Raw genomic sequence first — 24,503 nt, 5'->3', positions numbered from 1 at the left:
GGGAGAAGCATACTGTGCTATCAAAACAAGAACTACGTTACTACTTTAAAGGAAGAAAAACTCCCAAACTATTTTGGTGTTTATCCCCCATAAAAACATCCACCAATTTCCATAAAAAGAATTAAGGCRGAAAAAAGGAAAAAACCCAAAGTTGCAGCACAAAACATGATTAATACATTAATATCATAAAATCTCACTAATCTAAAAATTATTTCTGCAATTGGTAGTTACTATACCAAGTACATATTATTCAGGTATATTATGAAGTCCATGAAAATTGAGTACAAAACCTTTTTAAAAAAAATAAGAATTGTTACATCAATTTTCATGCAGCAGCATCAAAAATGGCACCAGAATCAGTTTAACAGTTCAGCTAATCTGAAATTTTGCCAGTCTGATTAAATGGTGAGGGAGGGACTCTGAAATTATATGCGACAGCTCTAATGCTCAACTCATCCTTGACCAAATCTATTCTGAAGAATWGAGCTTTGAGATACTGGCAGGTAAATTGAATCATATAGTTAGGAGGCTTCCAAGAATAAATCATAGAATCACAGAATCAGTAAGGTTGGAAGGAACCTCTGGAGATCATCAGGTCCAACCTCCCCACTCAGCAGGGTCACCTAGAGCACATTAGACAGGGTTGCAGCCAGGCGGGCCTTGAATATCTCCAGAGAAGGAGACTACATCTTTTCAAAAAAGTAACTTTCCCTCTTAAATGCTCTCTACCAGAAAACATGCAAAGATAACAAACTGACAGAAAGAAAAGTTGCCACTYGGTATTTTGAATGTCACTTCCTTTCTTAATTCTTGATGTTGCACCACATTTTAGAGACAGAARGAATACATAGTATTACTTAGAAGAGGAAACAAGCTGAGACAAGCTACTTTTCCTATTACTTCCCTAGGGGAAAAAAATTTTTGCAAGGATGACCTCACACCTTCCTAACACTGTCTTAATTACTGTCACCACCACCATCTACTGCTCACATTTTTAAGGAAACAAACACCAAAGATGATCCAACCTCAGAGGAGACTCTAGCACATCAGAGCAGCTACAGAGGTTATGAAACCAGGTACCTTCAGACAGAAAACTTCCATTTTTGACTGGACTTCAATGAAAAAGACAATCCTGCCCTKACTGCCCATTTGCTTCAACCCTACTGTCAACCTATTCTCAACCTTTCGTCAAACTTCAGTCTGTTGCCACCTGATTCACCACTTTTCCTTTCAAATAAGAAAGTTTACTCCTACATAACATCATTTCCTCTAGCAATAATAAGAAACATGTTTTGTGKTCCTACTCATTATCTGTACTGACCACACAGACTGCAATCCGCTGCTTCACTTTTTGTGGTGAGCACTCTGAAGTCTCCAAAGGGTAGAACTGCAAAGGTTAAGATAAAAGGCATTAAAATGCTTTKCACTGAACACATCTCCACTTTACATAGGCTTTAGTTTTCAAATTCAAGAAACCTAATAAGATTTGCAGTTTGCTCTCTCTTAATAACTGGTTTTCACTTTTTATCTTTATTCAAAAATACAAAACAAACAAAATCTATTGGCTATCCAGAAAAAAAGAACAACTTGGAGACTGTTACTCATYCTGTCTTTGTACACTGATGAAAGTTAAGGGAGAATCTAAAACAGAGCCAACACTGGGTTTGCAGTTCTTTAAGCTTTGAGAAGAAATAATGGTATTTTCAATGTGTCAATATATAATGTTAGTGTTTACTGTGAAATCATTGAAGAAAGAAAGATTTTAAAAGTATATATTCCTGTTTATTCTTGCTCAGAGGAATTAAGTTCAAGTGTCAGTGTTTATTTTTGCCAAATTATCCTATTCACGCAAGTATTTGTGGAGTGATCAGGCTAGCGAAAAGAAAAATTTATTKTTTCACTGGAGAGGAGTTCCATAATCAGCATCATAATTACTGTGACGATGATAAGGCAACATTAAGTGATAAGGTTACATATTTTCACCTAGTTCCTCTGCAAGGATAGGCATTCATGTAGCTGCATAGTGAGCTGGATCAAGAGCACGCAGCAAGCAGCAGAGAGGAAGAGAAGATTACTCTTTATATAAATAAAAAATKGAGTATGCTGCTAAAACGTTATTGGGGAACCTTACATTTTGCCTCTGCTTGAATCAGGTCTGGACACCCCTTTGCCAATAACATTATGAATGCTGGTTCCCCGTCCATTCATTTTTCCCCTATAGCCACCCTTCCTGTGCGGATACAAAGACTTATGCTGCCATGTAGTGAAGTAGGTCAGTGAATCTGATGTGGATTCAAAGGTGGGGGGGAGGAGGGAAGAGCTAAGTTTCCACTGTAACATTTCCACAGGCTCCCGCACTACAGATGCRCATGCATATGCCTCTTCAAGGAAGGCCAGGCTACGTTTTAGACACAAAGGAAGTTGTGACACAGCCTTCTTCAGACCTTACACCCTGCATCCACTTTCATGCCACCTCAAGCCTTTCAGCTGAATGGGTTTCAGGCGCATGCTGTATGATTCCCAACTCGGTTCCCAGCTTCCTGGGACCACTGAAGCATTCAGAGACAACAGGAGGAAGCTGGTCTGGTCTRTCCCAGTTTCAGCTCCTTTGGATCTTCATTGCTAACAAAAAAGTTTCAGAGCCACATTACTAATGCCACTGGATAACCATCTTTAAATCCAAGGGGTATTTTTGTTTGTAGAYGCATGGCGTTGTACTAAATAGGGGGGCTTAGCAGTTGCCTTTCTTCACTACAAATCAATCCAAAAAAATATTACCTCTTATGAGAGACGATTCCCTTTAAATATAGCACTTGGAAGCAATTGGTAATTAATTTTCCCTAAAATGACATAGCCATTACAGAATAAATTAATTAGATTTGCAAAGCTTACTAGGGCAATTTTTTCCCTTCAGTTTTAGAAAAGCCTGGTTTGAAATTTTAACTGTCAAGATTTCAGAACAAAAAAACACTAAGAGTGAGTCCGATACACATCTAAGATTTTAAAAAATGGACAGGCTAGTTAACAGTAACAGATAGTATTTTAGAGACTGAAGAGAATACCAGCTACACGATTTATAGYATAACTACACAGAAAATTAGGACAATTCAATTATAACCTACAGAATCCTTTTCTCCTCTCATCGTGTATATACACACCATTAATATCTGCAAGGCTTTTCATTAAAAATGTATGGGGTTGAGGGTAAACTGGTTATATTTGCACAGGTCATGTTTTTTCTATGAAAAACAAACATTTGAAAGACTTAATTCAAGAGAGGATATTATGTGCAATAACATGTCTGAATAAATTTTAAAAGTAATTACTGCTTTCCTCTTGTTTCTCATTAAGCCAATGCTGGTGCTGCAAAATTGGCAACTTTCTTCAAACCAGTTTGTTCCAGAAAAAACTGCTTCCATCTAGTTGTGACAGCCTGCTGCTGCGAGCAGAGTTGAGCTAGGTTAAACCAACAAGCAAACCCATCTCAAGAGGAAGCTGCCACTTACCGCCAGAACACAAACACTCAAAACCACCACAAATCTAGTGAATACGTTTATTAAAGTCTGAATGCTCAATATATCACCCTTTAAAATGTAAGCAGATGACAGATAGATGAAGACAAAGCTATAATCCCCCCTCTGACAGAGTGTTACAGGCCAGTTTTTATGCTGCAGTGCATTGACTTTCTTGGAAAGCACTGCAGAGCTGAATTAAAATATTTCAGCTGCTCTGTCAAACGGTTCATTGTWTTCGTCCTGCATGCCCAATCTTTGAACGTTACAGATATCACACACTAGACTTTGCCAAACTATATAATATACAAGGGCTGGCTATCAGACCATTTTCTGAATACCTTAAGAAATTCTGAAAGGAGACTTTACTGTCCACATCCAAGATGGTCCAATGTATTTCCTTTSACCACACCATTATAAGAAGTGTCATAATAATTACAAAGGAAAATATTACCATTGTGGTATAGACACTGTGTAAGTGCAAGATGATGAATATAAAACCACCTCATTCCCTTGCAGTGAGCATGCTTAAATGGGGATGTAGAAGCTGCCAACAATTATGCCAATTGTCATAGCTGAATGTGATGAGTATTTCTTTCATCAAAATTTAAATACATTCTTTCAAGTCCTGAAATTGTCAAGTATTTCTAGCTTATATTTAGAAGATATGGAATGAATTCAAGCACATGCGATGAAGTTGTATGCAAGGATTTTTACAACTCAGTGACATTCTTGCATTGTTTTCTCTGAACATAGTATTTTATTTTTCAAGCTGCTAACATTYTGAAAGTGGGTTTAGTACTGCCTAGATATGTACATTCTACTGAAATACTATTTGGCAGATAGTCTAAATTCCCATCAATGCTGCTAAAGTCCATTKTATCCACGTGCTTCTTGAGCAAAAATTAATATCTTTCTCCCTCAAAAGCAAGATGCAGGCATGTTATTAGTATTTAAAAAAGAGCAGCACTGAGGTAAACATATACCATTGCCAAGAACTGATGAGGAGATGGATTTCTCATTGAAGCTCTGAGCATGACTAGTAGTCACTTCTTTTTGGCAATAAATTTTATAGTCTGGTCTTCATCCAGAATTCTGATCTCCTACAACTGGTTGACAGATTAACGATTGCAGTACTGTGCATATATTATCAGAAATTATAGTTATACAAAAGTAAATATAAATAGATTTATCATTTGGGCAGCAACATCCAAAAAACCCAAAACATCCAACCCAAACAAACAAACAAAAAAAATACAGCCTTTCTGGGACACATTGAAGGAGTTGGTTCTTTTCAATCCTGTGAGAAAAGATGAAAATTATGTTCCAGCACATGACACTCTTCATTATTGCTTCAGCCACTTCCTCCATTTCCCCCCTCATAATCTTCCTCTTTGTCTCTTCTCATTTTCAAGATGGCCCCTGCTGCATAACCAGAACTGAGATCTATCAGGACTCTGAAGACCAGCCTCTTGGCCCTCCTTTTTTAAGCCACTTACCTCAGGGGAACAATTCAGATGCCTAAAGGATGTATCATTTGAGGAGGATATCCTGCCTGGCTTCCAGTTACTATTCCAAAAGAAAGCAAGTCTCCTCTGAATTCTTCAGGACATCTGCCAGCCCTTTTTTTGAATATCAGAGTGTAGAAAGTCTAAAATGGCACAAGGTGCTCCAACTTGGTAACCTGAATCTCAGCCCATTTGTCTACCTTTGCTGTTAGAGCTTCTGCAGGTGATTTCAAATGTCTGGTTGAAAATACAACTGAGAAGCACACAAATTCTCTTACACAGAACCCCTGAAAAAAAGTACAGTCTGCAGYTCTAAAAGAAAGCTTGGTTAGGATCACCTTAGTATCAGTGTCCAGAGCCATCAACTTGTTAATTGCAGTGTTTGCTGCATCTAGCTGTATTCTGCTATATGGATACGGATGAAGTTCTCCTGGAGGACAACTGTACAATTGAGAAGTCATCAATACCTCTGTTCATTTCCTTGAAAAATATCTCAAAAAAAATGTTTAGGGTTTAGGCTTTTTTTTTTTTTTTTTTTTTTTATGAGGGAAGTAAAAGAGAAGATAGGGTGATACAAAGAACTAGGATTTATGCTAATTAGCATCTCTTTAGTATATTCTTCAGCAACATAGTAATAGTATGTTCGCTGCACAAATACAGTGTCTTAAATCCCAACCAGTGAGAAAGATAGTTTTAATGTGTATTTATCAATAATCTTTGAATATTTGTAAAGGTACACTTTTAATTTGTGATGAATTTATGGCTATTGTACAATAATAAAAACTTTCATGATTAGCATGCAAATATTATAGTGATTTCAAGATCCCTTTTCTTAAAAAAAAACTTGCTGCTGGCATAGGCAGAGATAGAAGAGGAACAAACAGTATTTTACAAAGTACTTATTCTGGTGAGTATAGTCAACAATAAAATGATGCTTCTTTCTTCCAGCACTTTCCATCAGATAGATCTGAGTGCTGCTCTGCAAGAAAGTACTAATGGAGTAGAATAGAAAATTAAACTATTTTATTTATTAGAGCAGAACAATCCCAAGATTTTCAGATCTAGTCTATTCAGACTACTTCCAATACTCAAAACCTGKTCATACTAAAGCTTAAATACCATAAGCAGGTCTTTTGTATGTATGAAATAACTCTTCATGGCTGCACAGAAATAATACTGATCTACTATACAAAGGTACTCCAAAAAGTAAAAGTTAAATTTTGCACTTGAAAGAGGAATTCAGTTTCTCTGTAGTGTTGCCAAATTTTTAACATTTTGGGTGAGATTAATGTGTCTAAATGTTGATTTATGCTAAGTTCTCTTCATAGTCAATGCAGACCTAGATAATATAGTTAGGTCATGAGTCATCTCATCCTAAAAGTAGATGTCTACACTTGGTCAGATGAATCATACCTTAAAAGTATCCATGTCTCTCCACTAACTATAGAAGAGTCTAAGACAACTAGCTTATTTGTAGAGGCCTATTTTGTAGACACCTGAGGATAAGCAAAATGAATCTTAATCTTCAAGTACACAATACAATTTTGGAAAATACACTAATAACAAAGCAGAGACATGACAGTAAATACTTCACACACTTGAACTATAGAACATCCTGAACATTACGGTCATATCAATGCGTAATAAATGAGTATATTCATTCATAATCTTAGAACTGTCATTTTACATTCTCTGACACTGGCATGAATTTGCTGTGCAGGGTTAACAGTACCCTAATATTTTGATTAGGTTTTAAAGAATAGCTAGTGGCAACAGTAATAATCTTATGGTGAGTCTGCAAACCTCTTCTGCTTGTTCTTTTCTTTCACCACAGCATTGTACCTCAGTTTTGCTAACACAGCCAGAAGAGCGATCAGGTGTTAAACCAAACTGGGGAACAGTTCTAGCTGAAAACAAAAGGCCTGCGCCTCATTTCTGTGGGGAAGGTTCTAGCAGCTGAAGTACTAACTGAGTATAATTTCTAAAAAGTTATATCAGAAGTAAGTATCACAGAAGAGTCACGTGTTCTTCAGAGAATTCTGCAAGTTCTCTCTACCAGGGATTTTTTTTTGTAAGTAAAGATTCTGAATTCTTGGCTGAGAATAAGAAATATTAAATGCTTCTCTAATAGAGGTATTTAAAAAAAATCTGGAATGTAGGCATTAAAAAAAATATACACAGGAACTTCAAAGGCTCTTCAGAAAGTTGCTAGCAGGAGTATGCAAAAAGAAAAAGAATGTGTAACCTATTAGAAATAACCTGTACCTAATAATACCAACGATATTTTTCAGATACTTATCCCAGAACCAGAATGACATCCAGCAACTCCTCTTTGGGATGTCATGTCTAGAGGTGAGGTGTCAAGCTTTAGGAAAGAAAAAGCTTAAGAAGAAATGATGAGATAACACAGCATTTTAAGCGCATGCATTTTATCACAATACAAAGTTAAAGAAATATGAGACTAGATTTTTAAGACCATTTGGACTGAAAGCATTTTGGAAAGGAAGAGAAGGTAGATCTCCATGTTTGAGTCTAGTATTGTCCTTCATGGTGAGACTGTACATGAATAGAGACCACTAACAAATACCTTTTTCTCTATCTGTAACCAAGTAATTACTGAATGGTAGTTTCACAGATAAAGAGTAAGGTCAAATAAATATAGACTGTGATAGTTATCCAACAAAGAAATCATTCTCTCTTTTTGATTCATTGACAATTTTAGACAAAGATACACCTTACTAAAGGGAGATCCACTAGAACAAGATACTGAAAATAGACAGCCTGTGAAAAATGGAGAGGATAGAAGTCATTAAAGAAACTAAATGAGTTTAAAAAAAGCAACTCACATCATACAGATCAAGAAGCACAACTCTGTGTGAGAATTACTTAAAATTAATTTCCTCTCATAAATTATAAATTGGATTAAGAAAAAAATAGCAAAATGCTCTTCAGCTAGGTAAATAAGAAAAGAGCCAAACAGACAAGAAATGTGTATTATGCAGCAAAAGTGTCTTTATAAGACTCCCATATTAAACTATAAATTTTAGRATACTGAAACCAGGATAGGACACTTCTTCAGATATTTACCCTGGGAACAAAGTCAGGAGAGCTGATATAAATAAGAAGCTGTTTATTAGGAAAAGTTTTGAAAAGTCCATCAAATTATATAGTGCTATATTAAGGACAGAACATACAGTATTTACATTCGGGGAGGAGAGGGTTGAATAAACTAGACTAATCCAATTATGGATTTTCTATATAGAATGATATAGCTAAATTAATATTTTTCCCAGGTAGCACCAGAAAATTTGAATATGCGGATGAATACTTGAAAGTATGACTAAAGTAAAGACAAAATTAAAGGAGATAGTGATGGGCAGTATAAAGTGATGACAATATAAAAAATATCAAATCTGCAGCAGCTGTTTACTCATGTTTCCCCACCTCCTCCCTGCCATACCTTCCTTGTCTTCCACCAGCAGCAGAGGCTGTATACAATAAACTTGTTCAGGATGCTAAGACAATTGAAAACCAAGGCAAATACTGTTTCATGAAATGTTACTTTCTAGTTAGTTCAACTCCCTTTACCAGTTTACTGTCAGCACAGAAGAGGTGAGAACAAAAATTTGTGACTTACGACAAGAAAAAGCTGGGCTGCAGAAGCTCAGATCTGAATAGACTTAAAACAGCTATGGGACCACATGCTCAGGCTAGATGGTACTACAGAAAATCCTCAGAGACAGGCCTGGTGACCAGCTTCTCCCAATATATTCATTATCAATTCTGACACAAAGAGTGATAACACAGCTAAGAAATTTTCTAATGGCAAAGTAACAAGACCTTGTCAATACAAAGATCAATTAGGATATTATTACAGGAAGAATGGATGTCTTTGAGAACCAGAAAAGAACTGTGAAATTTTGCTAATGACAGAAAAGTAGTAGGGGACTAAAATGGTTATGAACTGTGAACTATGAGTTCAAAACAGATGAGATGACTTGTGTGAATTGCCCGATCAAAAGGAAAGTCTGCTGAAGTTACAACAACTATGAGGTATCAACAACTACAAGGAAACTCTGCTGAGTAACAAATTATAAGGGTCAGGTGAATTGAAATGCATTCTGAACTGTGCTATTATTAGCCAAATCTAAAAAAAAAATAAGAAATCTTACTGTTGCTTTTAAAAGTACTTATAACAAAGTGAACATGTTCTTTGATATTACGTTCTTTGATATTACAACACAATTCTTTGATATTACATGTATTCTTAGGCTTGTATGACAGTGGCAGGACTTTATGCACTACCCATTATAATTGAATTTTACATGCTCTGAAAAAAAAAGAAAATGCAGGATGATTATGTCCCAGATAGCTGAAAATTTTTTGATTAGTAATTAGGATATAGTTCCTGAAATAAGTAACTACTGAACCATTGTGGAAATAAACCAAAAAACATGATTAAGACAACAGCTGCATGGCCGATATAAGAACCATCACCAATTAAAAAAAAATTGTACAAAAAGTAGCAAGTATATACACATGAAAGCCAAAATAACTGAAGCAATACAGTATCTTCTAGAAGAGTCAATGACCTGGTAATACCTAGGGAGTAGGCTCTGTGAATGGTTAGTTGATCAATACTGTACTCTGGTGTAGCTATTAAACTGCTACAGTTCTGTAAGCAAAGGTGTTACATATTATTCTAATAGTTTCTCAAATGAAAGTATTGTGTATCAAAGCTGCCATGATTAAACATAAGGCTGCTTCTTTTGTCCAGCCAGCCACAAAATACATAAACATGATCCCAGGACATACTGTAAAGCACTGGCAGTGACGGTAAAGACAGATAAATCTATAATGCAAATAGTACAGAAAGTTTGATATGAGAGGCAGCCAATAGAGCTTGACTTGGCTAATCTAACAAAACCAGAAGCTGATATTCTGTACAGCAACTTCCATTGAACATATCAAGGTCAAAATCTGCCTGTGAGCAGAGCACTGTAAAGTAACTGTGTTACTTCACAGCCCTCTGCTCAAGCTCGGATGAAAAATTAGAGAAACATTTCCTAATAGTAGAAAACCAAGGCTTTGGAACAGCCTGACCTGGGTTTGCAGAATAAATAATGAGAAGTGGAGACCAAAAAAGCAGAGATTGGCAAATTAGAGAAGGGATTACATGCCACAAACTGCTGTTTATGTGCTATTATTCATAATAAAGTTCAAAGAATCAAGGTAATGCCTTCCAGTCTTTCTTTTATACTCTGGGCAAAATATTTACCAGTAGTAGTTTTGCCAGCACTGCAGCTCTCTGGCTGGTTTCAAAGGGAGTCAACTTTTCCGCTCTTATACAGAAGAGACCAAAAACCCTGGAAATTTTACATGGCAAATTTTCAAAACTTCAGACTTGATCCATCTTGAAAATACTGATGTTTGCAAAGGCCCAGATCATGACATGGGCCCACATGCTGAAAACCAAGCACAGTCACTACAGCAAGCATTCACAGGTCTGCAGAGCATTGCAGTGGAGCCGTCACTGCCACTCTGCAAGAGGGAACCACTCCTGGGGGAAGCAGAGCCTTCTCATCAGCAGTGCCTACAGTCAGTGTGGTGGTTAGAGTGCACTCCTGAAAAAACTACCTTCTTTCTTACCAAATGTCTAAGAGGAGTCATACAGTCTAATCTGATATGGAAAGGCACATTTGTTTTGATATAGCAGGGCTTCTTTGTTTAAAGAAAGCACTCTGGCACCTAGTGTCAGGATAGGGTTGTGTGCCATCGATTGCAAGTCAGAGTCTTTCTGACAGACAGGGTGGGCACCACAACCAGAGGGTGTCTTCCACACTTCACACTGGCTAAACTCGTCAGTTTAGGCATCCCACTCCCAACTGCTCAGCCTCCTCTGCACACTGTACAAGGAGTCCTGGCACTCAGTGCAGGGCTGCTGCTTTCATTCATGCTTCTGACTGCTCATCAACAGCTTAGGCTTGTGTGTGAACTAGTTGTCTTCCCACACAGGCAAAGACAGATTTCTTCAGCCAACAGGCAATGCCAAAAAAATAAGCTTCCATCTAGGAACAGTCATTGTTATTTTAGATAGATAATCATCTGTGGTTTCAAGTGGGACTGTAGAAAAGATCTTGCTTTCTCCATTAGTAAATTACAGTTCTACACAATAATATTTGAGAAAAGAACGTTTCAAATGTTGTTGAGAAACAACTCTGGTCAAGAAACTAGCTAATTTGTGGAAACAGCTTCAAAACATGGATGTCGAGGTTCCTCCTCACTTTCTCTGTCACTTTTCCATTTTCTAATATTGGCATATCTGCTTTTCCAGTTTGAAACCTTCCAGGAAAATTTAAATACAGACTTCTTTAAGTGAGAGGGACTTTTCCTAATACAAGTCTCTAGCCCAAGGTGCCTGGGCAGAAGAGGGAACAAGTCTCTACACTTTTGGCCAGGGCCTGAGCACACAGGGAAATGGGAAAGAGTAACAATACACCATCCTCATTTCCAAGAGCATCAAAGAAAAACTAAGCCTGAACACTATCTTGGCTGTTTGCAAGGAAAGAAATGGTGGGTTTTGGTATGTATGCTTTACAAAACAGTACCTAGGTTTCCTAAGAGTTGGTGCTACCACTGTATTTCAGGCCAGTCTTCTACCAATAAGTCAGGGTAAGAAGAGATTATAATAGGAATAAAAGCCATTGAAAATGAGGTTTTGGCACAAGTTAAGGTTGCATCTATTATGTCACTAACTGTGAAAGCTTTTGGAATAACTAGAGAAGCAGACACCACTGAAAAGTACCTGCTCTCACTTTCTTTTTGTTTCAGGTACAATCAATTGGAACAAGTTATTTTTGTGGCCTCTGCTGCAGACTGGAGGCAGATATCTGTGATACTCAAAAAAATAAAGGCTAATTGAATGTAACAAAATAGTTGCAATAGTAAGGCTTTTTCTAAAAGGTCAGAAATGGCTAGCAAAAAGAAATAAGCAAGCAAGAACACTGTGGAGACTCTAGGATTCAGAAGAATCAATATACAGGTTCTTCAGCTGTTGTAAATATAGAGCTGTAATATCTGAGAGCCAAGTATTACAAATTTAAGGATACCACTAAACTGTACAACAGCCCTGGTACAGTTTACTGAACACTACCATCTTCCTAATTCTGTCAAGCAGCAATTTCCCCCAGGTTATTCTTCAGCAATGCTGAACTGCAGCAATGCTAAAGATTTTTGCAAAATATTTCCTTGGGAAACAAAAGAGAAAATAAAAGCAATTTTCAATTTGTATGCATGAGAAGGAACCCCTTCCAGACATTAATTTTAAGAATCAAAAGCTAATCCCCTGTATTACTTCAAATGCTAGCACTAACATATTGGCTTCATTTACACTTAGAAAGAATCTTACACAGCTTGAGACAGGACTGATTAAAAAGTACCTGTAGCCAATGCAAGTCAATGAAGAAGCTACTAGAAGCTTCCTAGTTTACATATGTTATTGTCATATCTCAAGCAAACTGTGGAACTTATCTGAACAGGTACAGAAACCTAGATCAACTTTATTCAAGACTTATTTGTTTGTAGAGTTTAAAAGCTTGCAATAAAAGGCAACTGAACTGCAGAGTAATCTACATATTAGAAGAGATCCACAGATTAGTATTTATATCTACTATAAAAACAGCAATTGCTATATATTCTTTAACTTAAATCACCTATTATCAATAAAAGAAGAACTACAATGGTTTCAGATAACTGCCCTACAGTTCTCACAAACCAACAAGCTACACAGGCAGCAGTGATACTATTTGTGTTCCCCTTACACATGTGCTGATGTTTGACCAACGCATCTCTTCCTGTAATCTCCAGTAGAAAAAGCGAACAGTGAACCTTGACCAGTCCCCATGGATGTTCACATCTGCCAATATCTGCTAAGAGAATCTAGTCTTCATGTACTTCCCTTCATCTTCCCAAAACCAAAGAGCTGCTCTCAAGTGGCTTCCACAGCACAGCACACACAACAGTAACAAGAGAGCTGAGGGAAATGAGTCGTCTTACCAACATAGGCCAACAGGTCAGGTTCACCTGACCTGTTCCCACCTTCTTGTGCCATACTGAAGGAAAGGATCAATCCTGTATTAGTTTAGATAATAAGGCCCTGAAAACATGACACTTGCTTCTACTACCACTTTCAGAATGAACTAGGAATGTAGCTTTATTCCAACTTTTTTAAAAAAAGAATACTCACAGGGGTTCAACTACACTGTTGATTTTCAACATACTTGGCTGACATAATGACAAATGAAAGAAACCTTTGATTACAAAGCAGAATAACAACTACTCTGATAAAGGTTTGAAGTCAGACATCCTGTAGCTCACAGCACCTATTCTCAAGAATTTAAAGCAGTGTAAAGATAGCAGAGAAAAATCTTGATAAATCTAATCTCATCCCAGTGGAATGGGGGGGGGGAAGAAGGGGAAATGCAATCAGATTGGAACAGAATGCAATAACGGTATGCTAAATGGACTTTAAAAGGAGGCAGGATTAGTATTTAGCTTCTTAAAGAATCCAGAGTATGTTCAAGCTGTTGCAGAAAGGATGGACTGGATGAAACAAAACAGTCAGTTCAAAACATCTGGGATGCCCATATATAAGAACATCTCCTTTTTGCCAAAATAGCTGCTAGAACAATTTTGAGAAGAAATCTTTGGCTCTGTTCAGAGCATAAACATACAAACAGCAGTGATACTAATCTAGAAGACAGATGAACTACTCTAAACAGTGGCCAAGCTATATCCAGCCCTCGTTGTAAAACCATTTCTAAGCAGACAGAGGCAACAGGAGACTGCCAATCTGTAATTTAACCAGCTCTTTGCTGCCAAAGACCATCAGCAAAACATATGCTTTTGCGGCAGCATACACAAACACACACTAATTTATTGAGGAGTTAGAGTAACTCTTGTTCTATATTAGTCATCTTTATCTATATCATAAGAGTGACCTGTACAAGGCCTAAATGTTATATTTTTGTTTAATCTTCACCACTAGAAGATGTGGGAAGATCACAGACCCTCCCACCCATTCCATCCCAGGAACATCTGAAGACTTCTAATGACACTGAATTTCCCCTTTGCTATGAAGCAGGGAGTAACTATTCTATTCTACAGCTTGAAGCGTAATATTTAAGACTAGAGATAGCAGAAACCTGTCAAGATCAGTTTCAGGAACACTTCTTTACTTAGTACCACACTCTTAGGTGGGATCTGGTGTAGAGCAAGCTTGCTTGCTAAGTGCTGTACTAGACAACTAAGACTATGTTGTTATGAACTATATGGGTCCCAGGTCTTCTGAATTCAGTGTCACTGATGAAAACTCTGCTATGTAAGGACTCCTACCACTCCACAGATCCCGAGAAGCAGCTTGCACCTATGCTTATCCCAGGAAAGAATCCTGTATATGTCTTTTGAGATGATATTTACTAATGTAAGATTTAAGGTTTGCACTCTGAATCCATTTGAGTCAATCTACTCTATTGTAGAGAGAAGAAACTGAGGAAAAGTTAAAATAGAGCTCATGAAGATAATTTCTTTAGCACTTAATTTAGAATACTTATATACTTTATTTTGGGGGGGGGGGAATTTCAAAGAAGGATTTACTAGCACTGGAATCTGGAGGGTTACACCCTGAAAGTAACATCTCACTACCAGACATGGAAAGAGAACAGTCTGTAGCTGGTACATGTCACATGCAAAACAATCTCAACCCAGGGGATTTTGCTTTAAAAAAATTAATTGACAATAAATTAAATAATTACTGATACGGGTATTGACAGACAAAGATGTCAAACAATTAAACACTCACAGGACAAAAGGTTTTCCCACTTTCCACAGGCTAAATTTCAGCTCAACAGCTCTCCTCCACCTTTCCTAGATTCAATTCATCTTGTTTTCAGTGCACGTTGCACTCAGTCCCTCACAAGCCCTTTAGTGAGGTGATGGGCAGCACAGGCGGTTGAAGGAGCTTCTTTCTGCCACACTCTGCTTCTTATTCTTTTATTCTGCTGCTCCTTGGCTTCTAATTCCTTTGCTCTGCTCCAGTACTTCTCCCCCCAGGATGCAGCCTCTTCAGGAATGTACCTGCTCCAACATCAGTTCCTGCCTGGGTCAGTCTCTTTCCAGGTGTACCTGCCCCAGCACAGCTTATCCACAGGCTGCAATTCTTCAGAAGCATACGTCCTCCAACACGGAGCACCTCCTTACAAAAATGCATCTCCAGGTGCGTCCCCAGCAATGTCCCCTTTCACATGCCTCCTCCACTTTGTTTCTCTAAGTGTCTTCACATTTCCTCCTGCATATCACCTTTTGTGTGTCCTGTGCCTCCTCTCACATCTTTTTGTGTGCTTTTACGTATGTCCTCACATATATCTCTTCCTGTCTCTCCTCACATCTTTCCTTCCTTGCATCCTCATGTCTCCTCCCGCGTCTCCTACCCTGAGCAACTACCTCCCTTTCTTAAATACATTTGAAAAGAGACATCATATGCTTCTCTGATTAGCTGAAGTTTTGGTGTGTGACGTTTTCAGCCCTTTTCAGAGTCATTTGGAAAGGACTGAGATCAGTAAAAGGCAGCTGATGGCCTCCCACACTGCGCATCCCTGCAGGCCCCTGCTACCAAATCCCTGCTATTTATGTCCAGTATGGTATGGACAAGAGTCCTTAGGCAACCTATGGCTGAACCTAGAAGAAAATAAACGAGGACAGTAGCTGCTGCTGTGGGAAGAAAGACATCCCAAACAAGACTAAAGGAGATAAGGAATAGAACAATCGAGGGATGAAAACAAATTGTTAAGCAAGCAAAGATATTACCAGTCTCAAAAATTTGAAGAAGAATATAAACAGAAACTATACCTGAGTACCTGTAAACACCCAGAAGAGCTAAATCTAATCCGGACTAGTAGGTCAGCTCCAAGGTCCCAAAATTCCCAGGACGTCTAGACAATATATTAGTGAGGTCCTCTTACCAGGGACTACATATCACTACTTTTGCACAGCACTATATTCACTCAATAAAGCTGGTCTGCTAGACAGACTGTCTTTATCTCAGTTGCCGACTGATCAGTTGCCTGCCAGCCTAGTTTATCAGTTTGGGCACTCCTATGAGTTTTCACTTTTACTTGAAAATGGTTGTTTCAACAGTTAAGTCACAGAAGTTTTCCAAAAGTCAAAGATGATTTAAAGCTACCTCCACTTCTCTTTAAAACAACTGACTATCAGAACAGGTAATTTATACTCCTAAATTACTTTAGCAAATAGTTTACTAATTTCAACAGGGACTCTGTTGTAGAGTAAGTACATCAATTCACACTTTGATTGTTCAGGCCAATCTCACACACTTGTCGTTGCCAGTAATGGGCCTGATGTTGTTGGGCTCTTCACCAAGGCACTGTACCTTGCACTCTAAGATGTCTTATTCTCCAATCTTAGCAGTGTGCTGCAGCTTTCTGCCCTGCTTTCTTCCCACCTACTCACTCTCTGCACAACTGCCAATGGGCCCTCCTTTAACTAGTATCACTCTTACAAGTATTCCAGTGTATAAATAGAGAGCAAGTTCAAATGCACTGTAAGTGTATAGGAACTTTTTATACTAGCTCATAGTCTTAGTTTAACACACACTTAACTATGTCATGACTCTCTTACAGATGCCTAGAAATGATCAAAGTTAACAAAAGTTCACTTTGCCAAGTCTTTGTATACTATTTGAACTCAAGTATACATATCCTAGAAAATACACAGGGCTTTTCCAAGTCAGTATTTGCATATAAAAAAGTCCCATTTCTTTTTGACTGTGTACAGTGCAGACAGATCTTTCAGCTTACTACGAAAACAGAGTCACTTCTCAAATTAGGTAAATATTTTTTCCTCAAAGGGTATTTCAGCTACAGTTCCATTTTATTCAAATTATGCAGTATACACTTGTGGGACACTAAACTAGAAAGGGGAAATTGCCCCTTGGAAAAAACAGAGTTGCCACAGGCAACTTTTAATCAGAAGCAAGAATCTTTCTGCAGTCAGAAAAAAAGTGGCTCAGTTCTCTTGTCCACATACTCCTGCTTTTGGAAAGTTTAGTGCTGGAGTTGCAGATTTCTTCATTAAAATGAGGATGTATCTATGACCCAAATTCACTTTAAGAATGATCAATTCTAAATCCATGGATGTTATTCAAAACTACTGAGTGTTGCTTACTGTCTTTTTTCCTGTATCCCACTGAGAAACCTCAAAAATAACTAAAAAGCTTGTCTAGCATCACTCTCTCATAATTAATAATGCATGCAAGATCACAATCATTTTTCTCCACATAAAAGCTTCAAATAAGGATTTATTTGAAACATCAAAGAAATAGTACAAACTAAGCAGAAACAGCTTTTTGCTGGACCTTCTCTTGTTTCAAACCCAGCTTTAYAAGACCATTCCTTGTTTAACTGAGTATAATTTTCCTAGTTACTTCACAGAACTGTTCCTTCTTTGCAAAGAAGTCATCATCATATCCAACTCAGAAGAGTCCATTATTAACTTCAGTCTCATGCTTTGATGGTAAACATTTGTGTTCAGATATGATACTGAAGTTTCCAAAGTATATTTGAGTGGCACATTCATTGTTTAAACAGTAAATGACTCCATAGCTACCTAACTGTGGTAAATTTATAACRTTGAAATTTTTCTATGAAAATATGATCTTTAAATCAGCTGAAAATAAAAAAAATGTATCTTTAAATTGTTATGGCAGATAAAAGTTAAATAAGAAGAAATAAATGCATTTAAAAATTAAAAGAAAGCAAATATTCTGTTTACAGGTGCCCTGGTGTAGAAAGCATCAATAGAAAACTACTCCAAGGAACAACAGGAATAAAGTTCTCTTTTCATTATAAATCATGAAGCAGGCAAAAGCGACTTTTGTCATTTGCTCAAACTAAACCAAGGGGCCTRTAACAACTCTCAATTCATTCAAATAAATTATAATAGTTTCTTTCAAACCACACAATTTGGATGAAACCAGACTGAGTAGAGAAACACCTGGTGAACARAGCCCACATGTAGAACTGACTTTTCATGCAACCGCGACCTCACAAATGCCACCACCTTTTGATTATTTTACTCCCTTATTCTGTATTTACATGAACTTCCAGCTGGGCTGTCACATCTCACTTATTATATTAGCAGACAATTAGTTACTAGAAGTCTATATTTTGATTTCTATTGGCATTAATTGCAAGTAGCTAAGTCTCTAGCATAACAAGTTTGCTATTATTCACAGTTCTGCTGGATCAGGGCGATATTTACCTGAAGAACTGTGCATGACCAGCATATTAACRTTGGCAAGTCAAAACAAATACCATATTTTTGGCTATCTTATTGTAAAAATTCATTATTTCCAAAACTTAAGATTTAGACTTCTAAAAGATTTAACRTAAGTAGCCAGTTATTCACACCAAAATACAAACACTTTAAAACTCTCCTTAAAATTAAATGATTTTTTGGTTTTTCCCCTGTCTCATTTTTAGATTAACTACAGCAAGTAAAATATTAACTTCAAGTTTAGTATCATTGGGAAATTCCACTAAATAATGTGGAAATTCCATCTACAACATTTTAATGCAAATGCACACAACCTTAGTATAAAGATTTTTCTGCATAAAAGAGCAGCTTCCTTCTACAATACTGCATTCAGAATCAAGAGTGTCAACAAAAATTCTTTCTTACATTTAACAGAATAGGTAAAGTTGAGTGAACACTGTCACTTTGTAGAATTCACTCAAGTTAACAGACCAACCTAAAAAGCCTGATGCATGGCCTGCTAGCTCCTCAATACATTTCTGATGAACGAGCTAGCTCAGGAAGAACACACTCCCTCCGCTACATGAACATATGCTCCATTAAGTTATTTTCCTTTGCTCTTTGGATAAAGAAGTTTCTAAAGAGGTACCTTTATCATATACATTAAATACCCTAAYGTACTTTCAACTAGATATACACCTTACTTGAGAAATCTTTAGAGCAGTATACACAATTTGTTGTTAACAGGAAAGTTCCATAGTCTAAAATAAAATTACTAGTTGCTTACCAAAGACATTGTAAGCTGCTTTCGCATTGGAGCAGAGCTAGAAGGTTGGTCTCTGATGTTTCACACCTTTGCTAAAAAAAAATGAAACTAGTTTCCCACAAGTCGTCCCCTATTTGATAATTTCTGGGGTCTTATAAACATACAAGAGTGAGTGAGCCAGAGTGAGAGAGAGAGGCAGAGACAGAAATAGGGACTCTTCATAGTTCCAAAGATTGAGATAAATCATTTTAAAGTAAGCAAATGACAAAGTTATTAATAATTAAGTAAGACAAAGCAGAAATAACTATACATGTAGAGAAAACATAAAATCTGAAGTTTTCTCAAACTAGAAAGACCCAGAAGAGAAAATAGATTATCACCATAAGGAAGTTTGAACAAGCCTGTTTTGTCCTTCAGATGCATAAATAAGAAGCTTAATCAACAGAAACAGGGAAAGAAARTGTTACATACAGTACAATAGGAATACTGAAAGTTATTTCAAAAGCTGTATTTTCTAGATCAAAATAAGTGATGACATCAAAAAGTCTAGATTATGACAGATGCCAAGGTCAGATAACTGTATGAAAGAGCTTAAAAGCTATCAGAATAAAGACCAAGTGGGGAAGCAACAAAAAAGATGCCATCTGCATACATGAGGAAGGGAGAACAAGGGCTAGCTCTTTCTTCCATATCATGTAGCGCTCCAACTTATACTGGTAAACAAATATTTCTGGGCATTAATCARCTGAAATATGAAACATTAACAACACTGAAATCCTTGCTTGGTAACTCTGAAGTACCTACTCCTTAATTAACTGCAAGTATTGAACATATTTGAGTCGTTACTCTGGACACTCCCCAAGAATTTATATCCTGGGAGTGTCCAAACATTACATGCTTCTAACTACTTCATAGGGATTTGTTTGCAAATAGGCTTGTCTACAGATAAAAAACAAGAACTCTACTACTTTTAGCACTGACATTAATAAGATTTAATTAGCATAATTAACTGTTTACACATACACAGTATACACATAATAGTTTTGCTATGCATTTCCATTCAGAAGTTTTCTCCCACAGCAGTTCCCAGCACAAAAATTTTTACTGTTCTGTGTAAAGATTGGCAATAAAGAAAAAAACAAGCATGTTTATAACTTGAAGTAAAAGAAGTCATTCTGAAGAGGAATATAATCTCAGTTTTAACTTTATGGTGACCATCACATTTAAAATACCTCTTTCATATTTAAAAACTCCACAAAAGTACTGCAGGGTTCAGATACTCCCTCTGTTATGAGCACTGTTGTTTAGTTAAGTATAGATGCCACTCAAGCAGTCACTGAAGCACCACCTGACATAAATTTGAAAAAATAGCAGATTTCTAATAACTATTTTCTTGTACTCTCTAGTCAGAACTTGCACATCAAATAGAAAAKAATTGGGGATTTGAGAAACAAAAGAAAAACACACATCAAATTGGCCAAGATGTTTAGCAGCAGTATCTGCAGGTAGTGTACTGCACACTTGCTCACTAACCACTATCACATTTACTGACCCACTCTTGCTGCACTCCCCACAGTTAAGAGTGCTCTGTGCCTGGCAACCAATTGTTTGGCAATGCAACAACAAAAATACCAACCACGTGAAATAAGTTACCACTGGACCTTCAGAAATGAAGCAGTACGTTCTCCAGTGCTATCAGAATTCAAATCAGACACACACAGCTGATTCAATGTCTTAAATTTCAGGAATGGTAGAGAGATCAGAAACTCTCCAAGTGTTCTTTCCTGTAGAAATTACTATTTTATTTCATAAGTGGATGAATGTGACAGTATGGAACATATCCATGTCACAGATGGTCTCTCCATCAGCCAACCTTTGCAAGAGGAAWACTTATTAACACCTACCACAGGAATCTCCTTTTTATGTCTTGAAACATTTCATTGCCATTACCCAGACTGATCTTTGCATTCAAGTGAGCAACACTAGAATTCATAACTCATTTGGGATTTCTTAAGTTTGAACGGCACTCCTTTATTAGTTGACATTATCTTTAAAGAAGCAGAGTCCCCAAGTTACTTCAAATGTGCAGACAAGCTTAAAACTCATTATTCTATTAATGCAAAGGATTATGTTTCTGTTTGGAAACAGTTTACTGGAGACAAAAAGCAAATCAATAAAATACCACATATCTAGACTATACTCAATTACTCAGTTCTTTGGCTACCTGTTTCTCAGCTAATTTGGATATTAACACAGCAAAACAGTCCATCTCAAGGCTGGCTCACTGAAGAGCTTTTCAAACCCTATCTTGTCTTTTGATTAAGGCAGACTCCCTTTCTTCTCTTCTACCAATCTTCCTTCAGGCTTATTTTTGCACATCATGTTACTGTTCAGTGCAAGTCCATACGCGATCTTCCTACTTATCTTTCAGGAGCTCTTCCAAGTTGATAATTGTATTGTGTCTCTTACTTAGGGCATTCGTTGTAGCACGAATAGCTTTCTTACTATTTAAGTTTTCCTCAGACACAGTATTTTACAATTTACATCACGAGAGGCATTCACTGTGTGACTTTCTAAATCTATATTCATTCAGTTCATTCTTCRAACACCTCACATAGCACATTACCAGTTTTGTACCATTCTGTTCCCCCTTCTACCTTTTGAGAATTTAGGAACTCCTCCTATCAGAACATATTTCCCCACAGTATAATCAGTTCTAAACAATGACACCATTTTTTAAATTTGAAACAGAATTTACAACTGTTTGATATMAGTTGAAAAATAAAGCAGATTACCAAGTTAAGTTTTAGTTATCTAGTATACAACCATTGTCATTTCAAGGGGACCAAAACAGCAACAGAAAAAGACCTAAGTAACATGTTAAGAAGAGTGCGAATTCCACACAAGTTCTTCCTTCTTTGGAAGATGAATAGTAGCATGGAAACATGCAAGTAACTAGCAAGAGATGATGACAGGGTACGGAAACATGCAAGTAACTAGCAAAAGATGATGTCAGGGTAAAAATAATGTCACCAAACACGATCTGTCTGTAAATTTGTACAACTTGGAAGAATATACACTGTATTATTCATGCACACTGTCCTAACTCATATAGATAAATGAATAAAGTAGGAATAGTAAATTGGTAATTCTATTTTTTTTTCCAATATCTGTCATTTGTCCTCTCTTAACTAGATTTTGAACACCACTAACCTTTTGATTCTTACAATGGATTTTGTTTGTTACCCCAACTACAGACCCCTAGTTCTGCTATATTTAAATAGGACATCTGGGAATTGAGCTCTTCATGACTCAAAACTCATGAGAAAATGATTATATAATCTCTGAGCCTACATCACAACAGCAGCTAGCTGCTTCTCTGCCCCCTTTCTCATTTCCAAGCATCTCATTTCCAAATATCCTATCATTCACCAAGCTTTGTGCTCTTCAGTTCCCCTTAGGCAGGATTTCAATTCTCCTATTCGTAGACTCACCGTGAGCAATAACACCTCATATGTCAATCAAGTTGAAACGTACTGGATTTGGGTCTTACAGATTTTTCCATTCTGGAACCTCTGGCTATGCAGTTTGACTGCTACATGAACTACTTTGACTATTACTATCACAGACATCCAGATTAAGAAGCTCAGCATATCATGTTAATAATAAAAATGACCAGGCCTGATCTCAGATACTCTCAAGCAAGTCTGTCTCTCCAATTATCCCAAAGATTCCTTTCTCTCAAGAAGGTGTTCCTTTACCCATCACTGTAAACCTTTTGCATATTCAAGTTGTGGTCCTTCTGTGAAGGACTACTTACACAGCATAGGAAAAGCTTCAAATCTAGCAGTCCTGAAATATACTCATAGGAGAATGGTCAATACTCACTCAAGGAAAACTTACTGGTGTCACCAACAAATGTTGGTATCTACAACACAGGAAGCTGCGTTTTCTTCATGCTTSATTATTTACTTAAGCCCCCATTAGAGAGCCCAATAAGCACAACTACCACTATCCATTCATTCCTACGGAGAATCTCAATTTACATCACACCTCTTTTCCATTTAAAAAACTCCAGGCTCTTCGCACATTTCTGCTAGAGGATACTTGTTCGCACCTTCTCCCAAGAGGAACTTGCATTTAACAAAATAAAATGACTCAGCAGACCAAAAGCAGCGAGGAAAGATCATCAGAAAAATAACTTCAGCTCCCAGGAGTTTATCGGGCGGGTCTCCTATAGCAAGATGCTTTTTCAGATCTGTTCACTCGAGCCACTGTTTCAGAGCGCCTGCTCACCAAAACTTCCTCACGGCGTTGCCCTTCCAGCGTGACAGCCGAACAACTTTTAAATAAAGGCATTATCAGAGCCGCCGCCGCGGCCGATCACGGGCACGGCGCCGAGCGTTGCCACCCGCTCCTGCCCGTCTCCGCCGGGCGCCCGCGGGGCACCTGCAGGGCTTCCCCCTCGGACACCTCCGCAGCGCCATCCTCCCAAACCAAACACTACTCTACAGCGGGCTTCCTGGCCAGCAACCGCTACGTGCTTCCGTCCCACGCTCCCCACACCATCCCCCTGCCGAGGGCTTTCGCTCGGAAAGGGGGGCGAAGGAAACGAAATCCCTTCGGCCCCAGGCGAAGGGCAGGGCGCCCCACGGCGGAGCCCGGCAGCCGCTCCCCTCCACCCACACGCCGAGGGAAGCGCAGGTTATCGCCCTCCCGACTWAAGAGGGAGATTTAAAAATAAATAAATAGACACATTTTAAAAATGAATTAGTAAATCCCAGCGCCCCCGTTGCTGCCGGGGGAGCAGGGCGCGCAGCCGCCTCCCCCCCTCCCCGGCCCAGCAGCGCTCCGCACCGCAGCCCCGACGACAGCCGGCGCTCCCCAAACTCCCGCCGCGACAGCGCCTCGCCCGCGGCGCCCTGTCGCGATACACGCGCTCCTGCGACCATCCGCTCCCCGCGGGGCCGGGAGCAGGGGGGGGAGAGGGGGGAAGAGGAGAAGATGAGGCACTTACCGGGCGTGCAGTGCAGGGGCGAGGCGCCCGGCGAGGAGGGGGGCGCCGGCGGCTGCGGCTCCTTGGGGGTGCCGGCGGCCGCGGAGGGGATGGCGGCGGGGGGCAGCATGAGGTAGCGGTCGGGCTGCGGCAGGCAGCGGAGGCAGACGGAGTGGAGGCAGGGCAGCAGCTTGGGCCGCCGGCTCTGGATGGGCTGGCCGCACACGCCGCAAGTGTCCAACAGGTTGAGCGGGGCCGCCTCGCCGCCGCGCTCCGTCGGGCCCTGCCGGCTCTCGGCCTCGTTCTCCCCGCTCAGCGCCGCCGCCCGCTCCGCCGGGCAGGGCCCCCCCGCTGCTGCCGCCGCCGCCGCTACTATCGCCGCCGCCGCTGCC

At 38.7% G+C, this 24,503-nt stretch overlaps 1 protein-coding gene across 1 annotated transcript in view; it reads right to left on the bottom strand.

Moving 5' to 3' along the window:
- Positions 1-24,503, bottom strand: part of TRIM24 (tripartite motif containing 24) — a 189,364-nt gene that overhangs the window by 37,306 nt on the left and 127,555 nt on the right. The window contains exon 2 of the mRNA XM_085322607.1: positions 24,133-24,498. Within this exon, the coding sequence (XP_085178733.1) occupies positions 24,133-24,498 (366 nt within the window). The remainder of the gene's footprint in view (positions 1-24,132; positions 24,499-24,503) is intronic.

The sequence above is a fragment of the Rhea americana genome, unplaced genomic scaffold (genome assembly GCF_003343005.1).
Source record: "Rhea americana isolate MKP2758 unplaced genomic scaffold, rheAme1 scaffold_79, whole genome shotgun sequence".
NCBI lineage: Eukaryota > Metazoa > Chordata > Aves > Rheiformes > Rheidae > Rhea > Rhea americana.
Note: the sequence above shows the minus strand (reverse complement) of the source record. Positions and strands in the feature narration are given on the sequence as shown.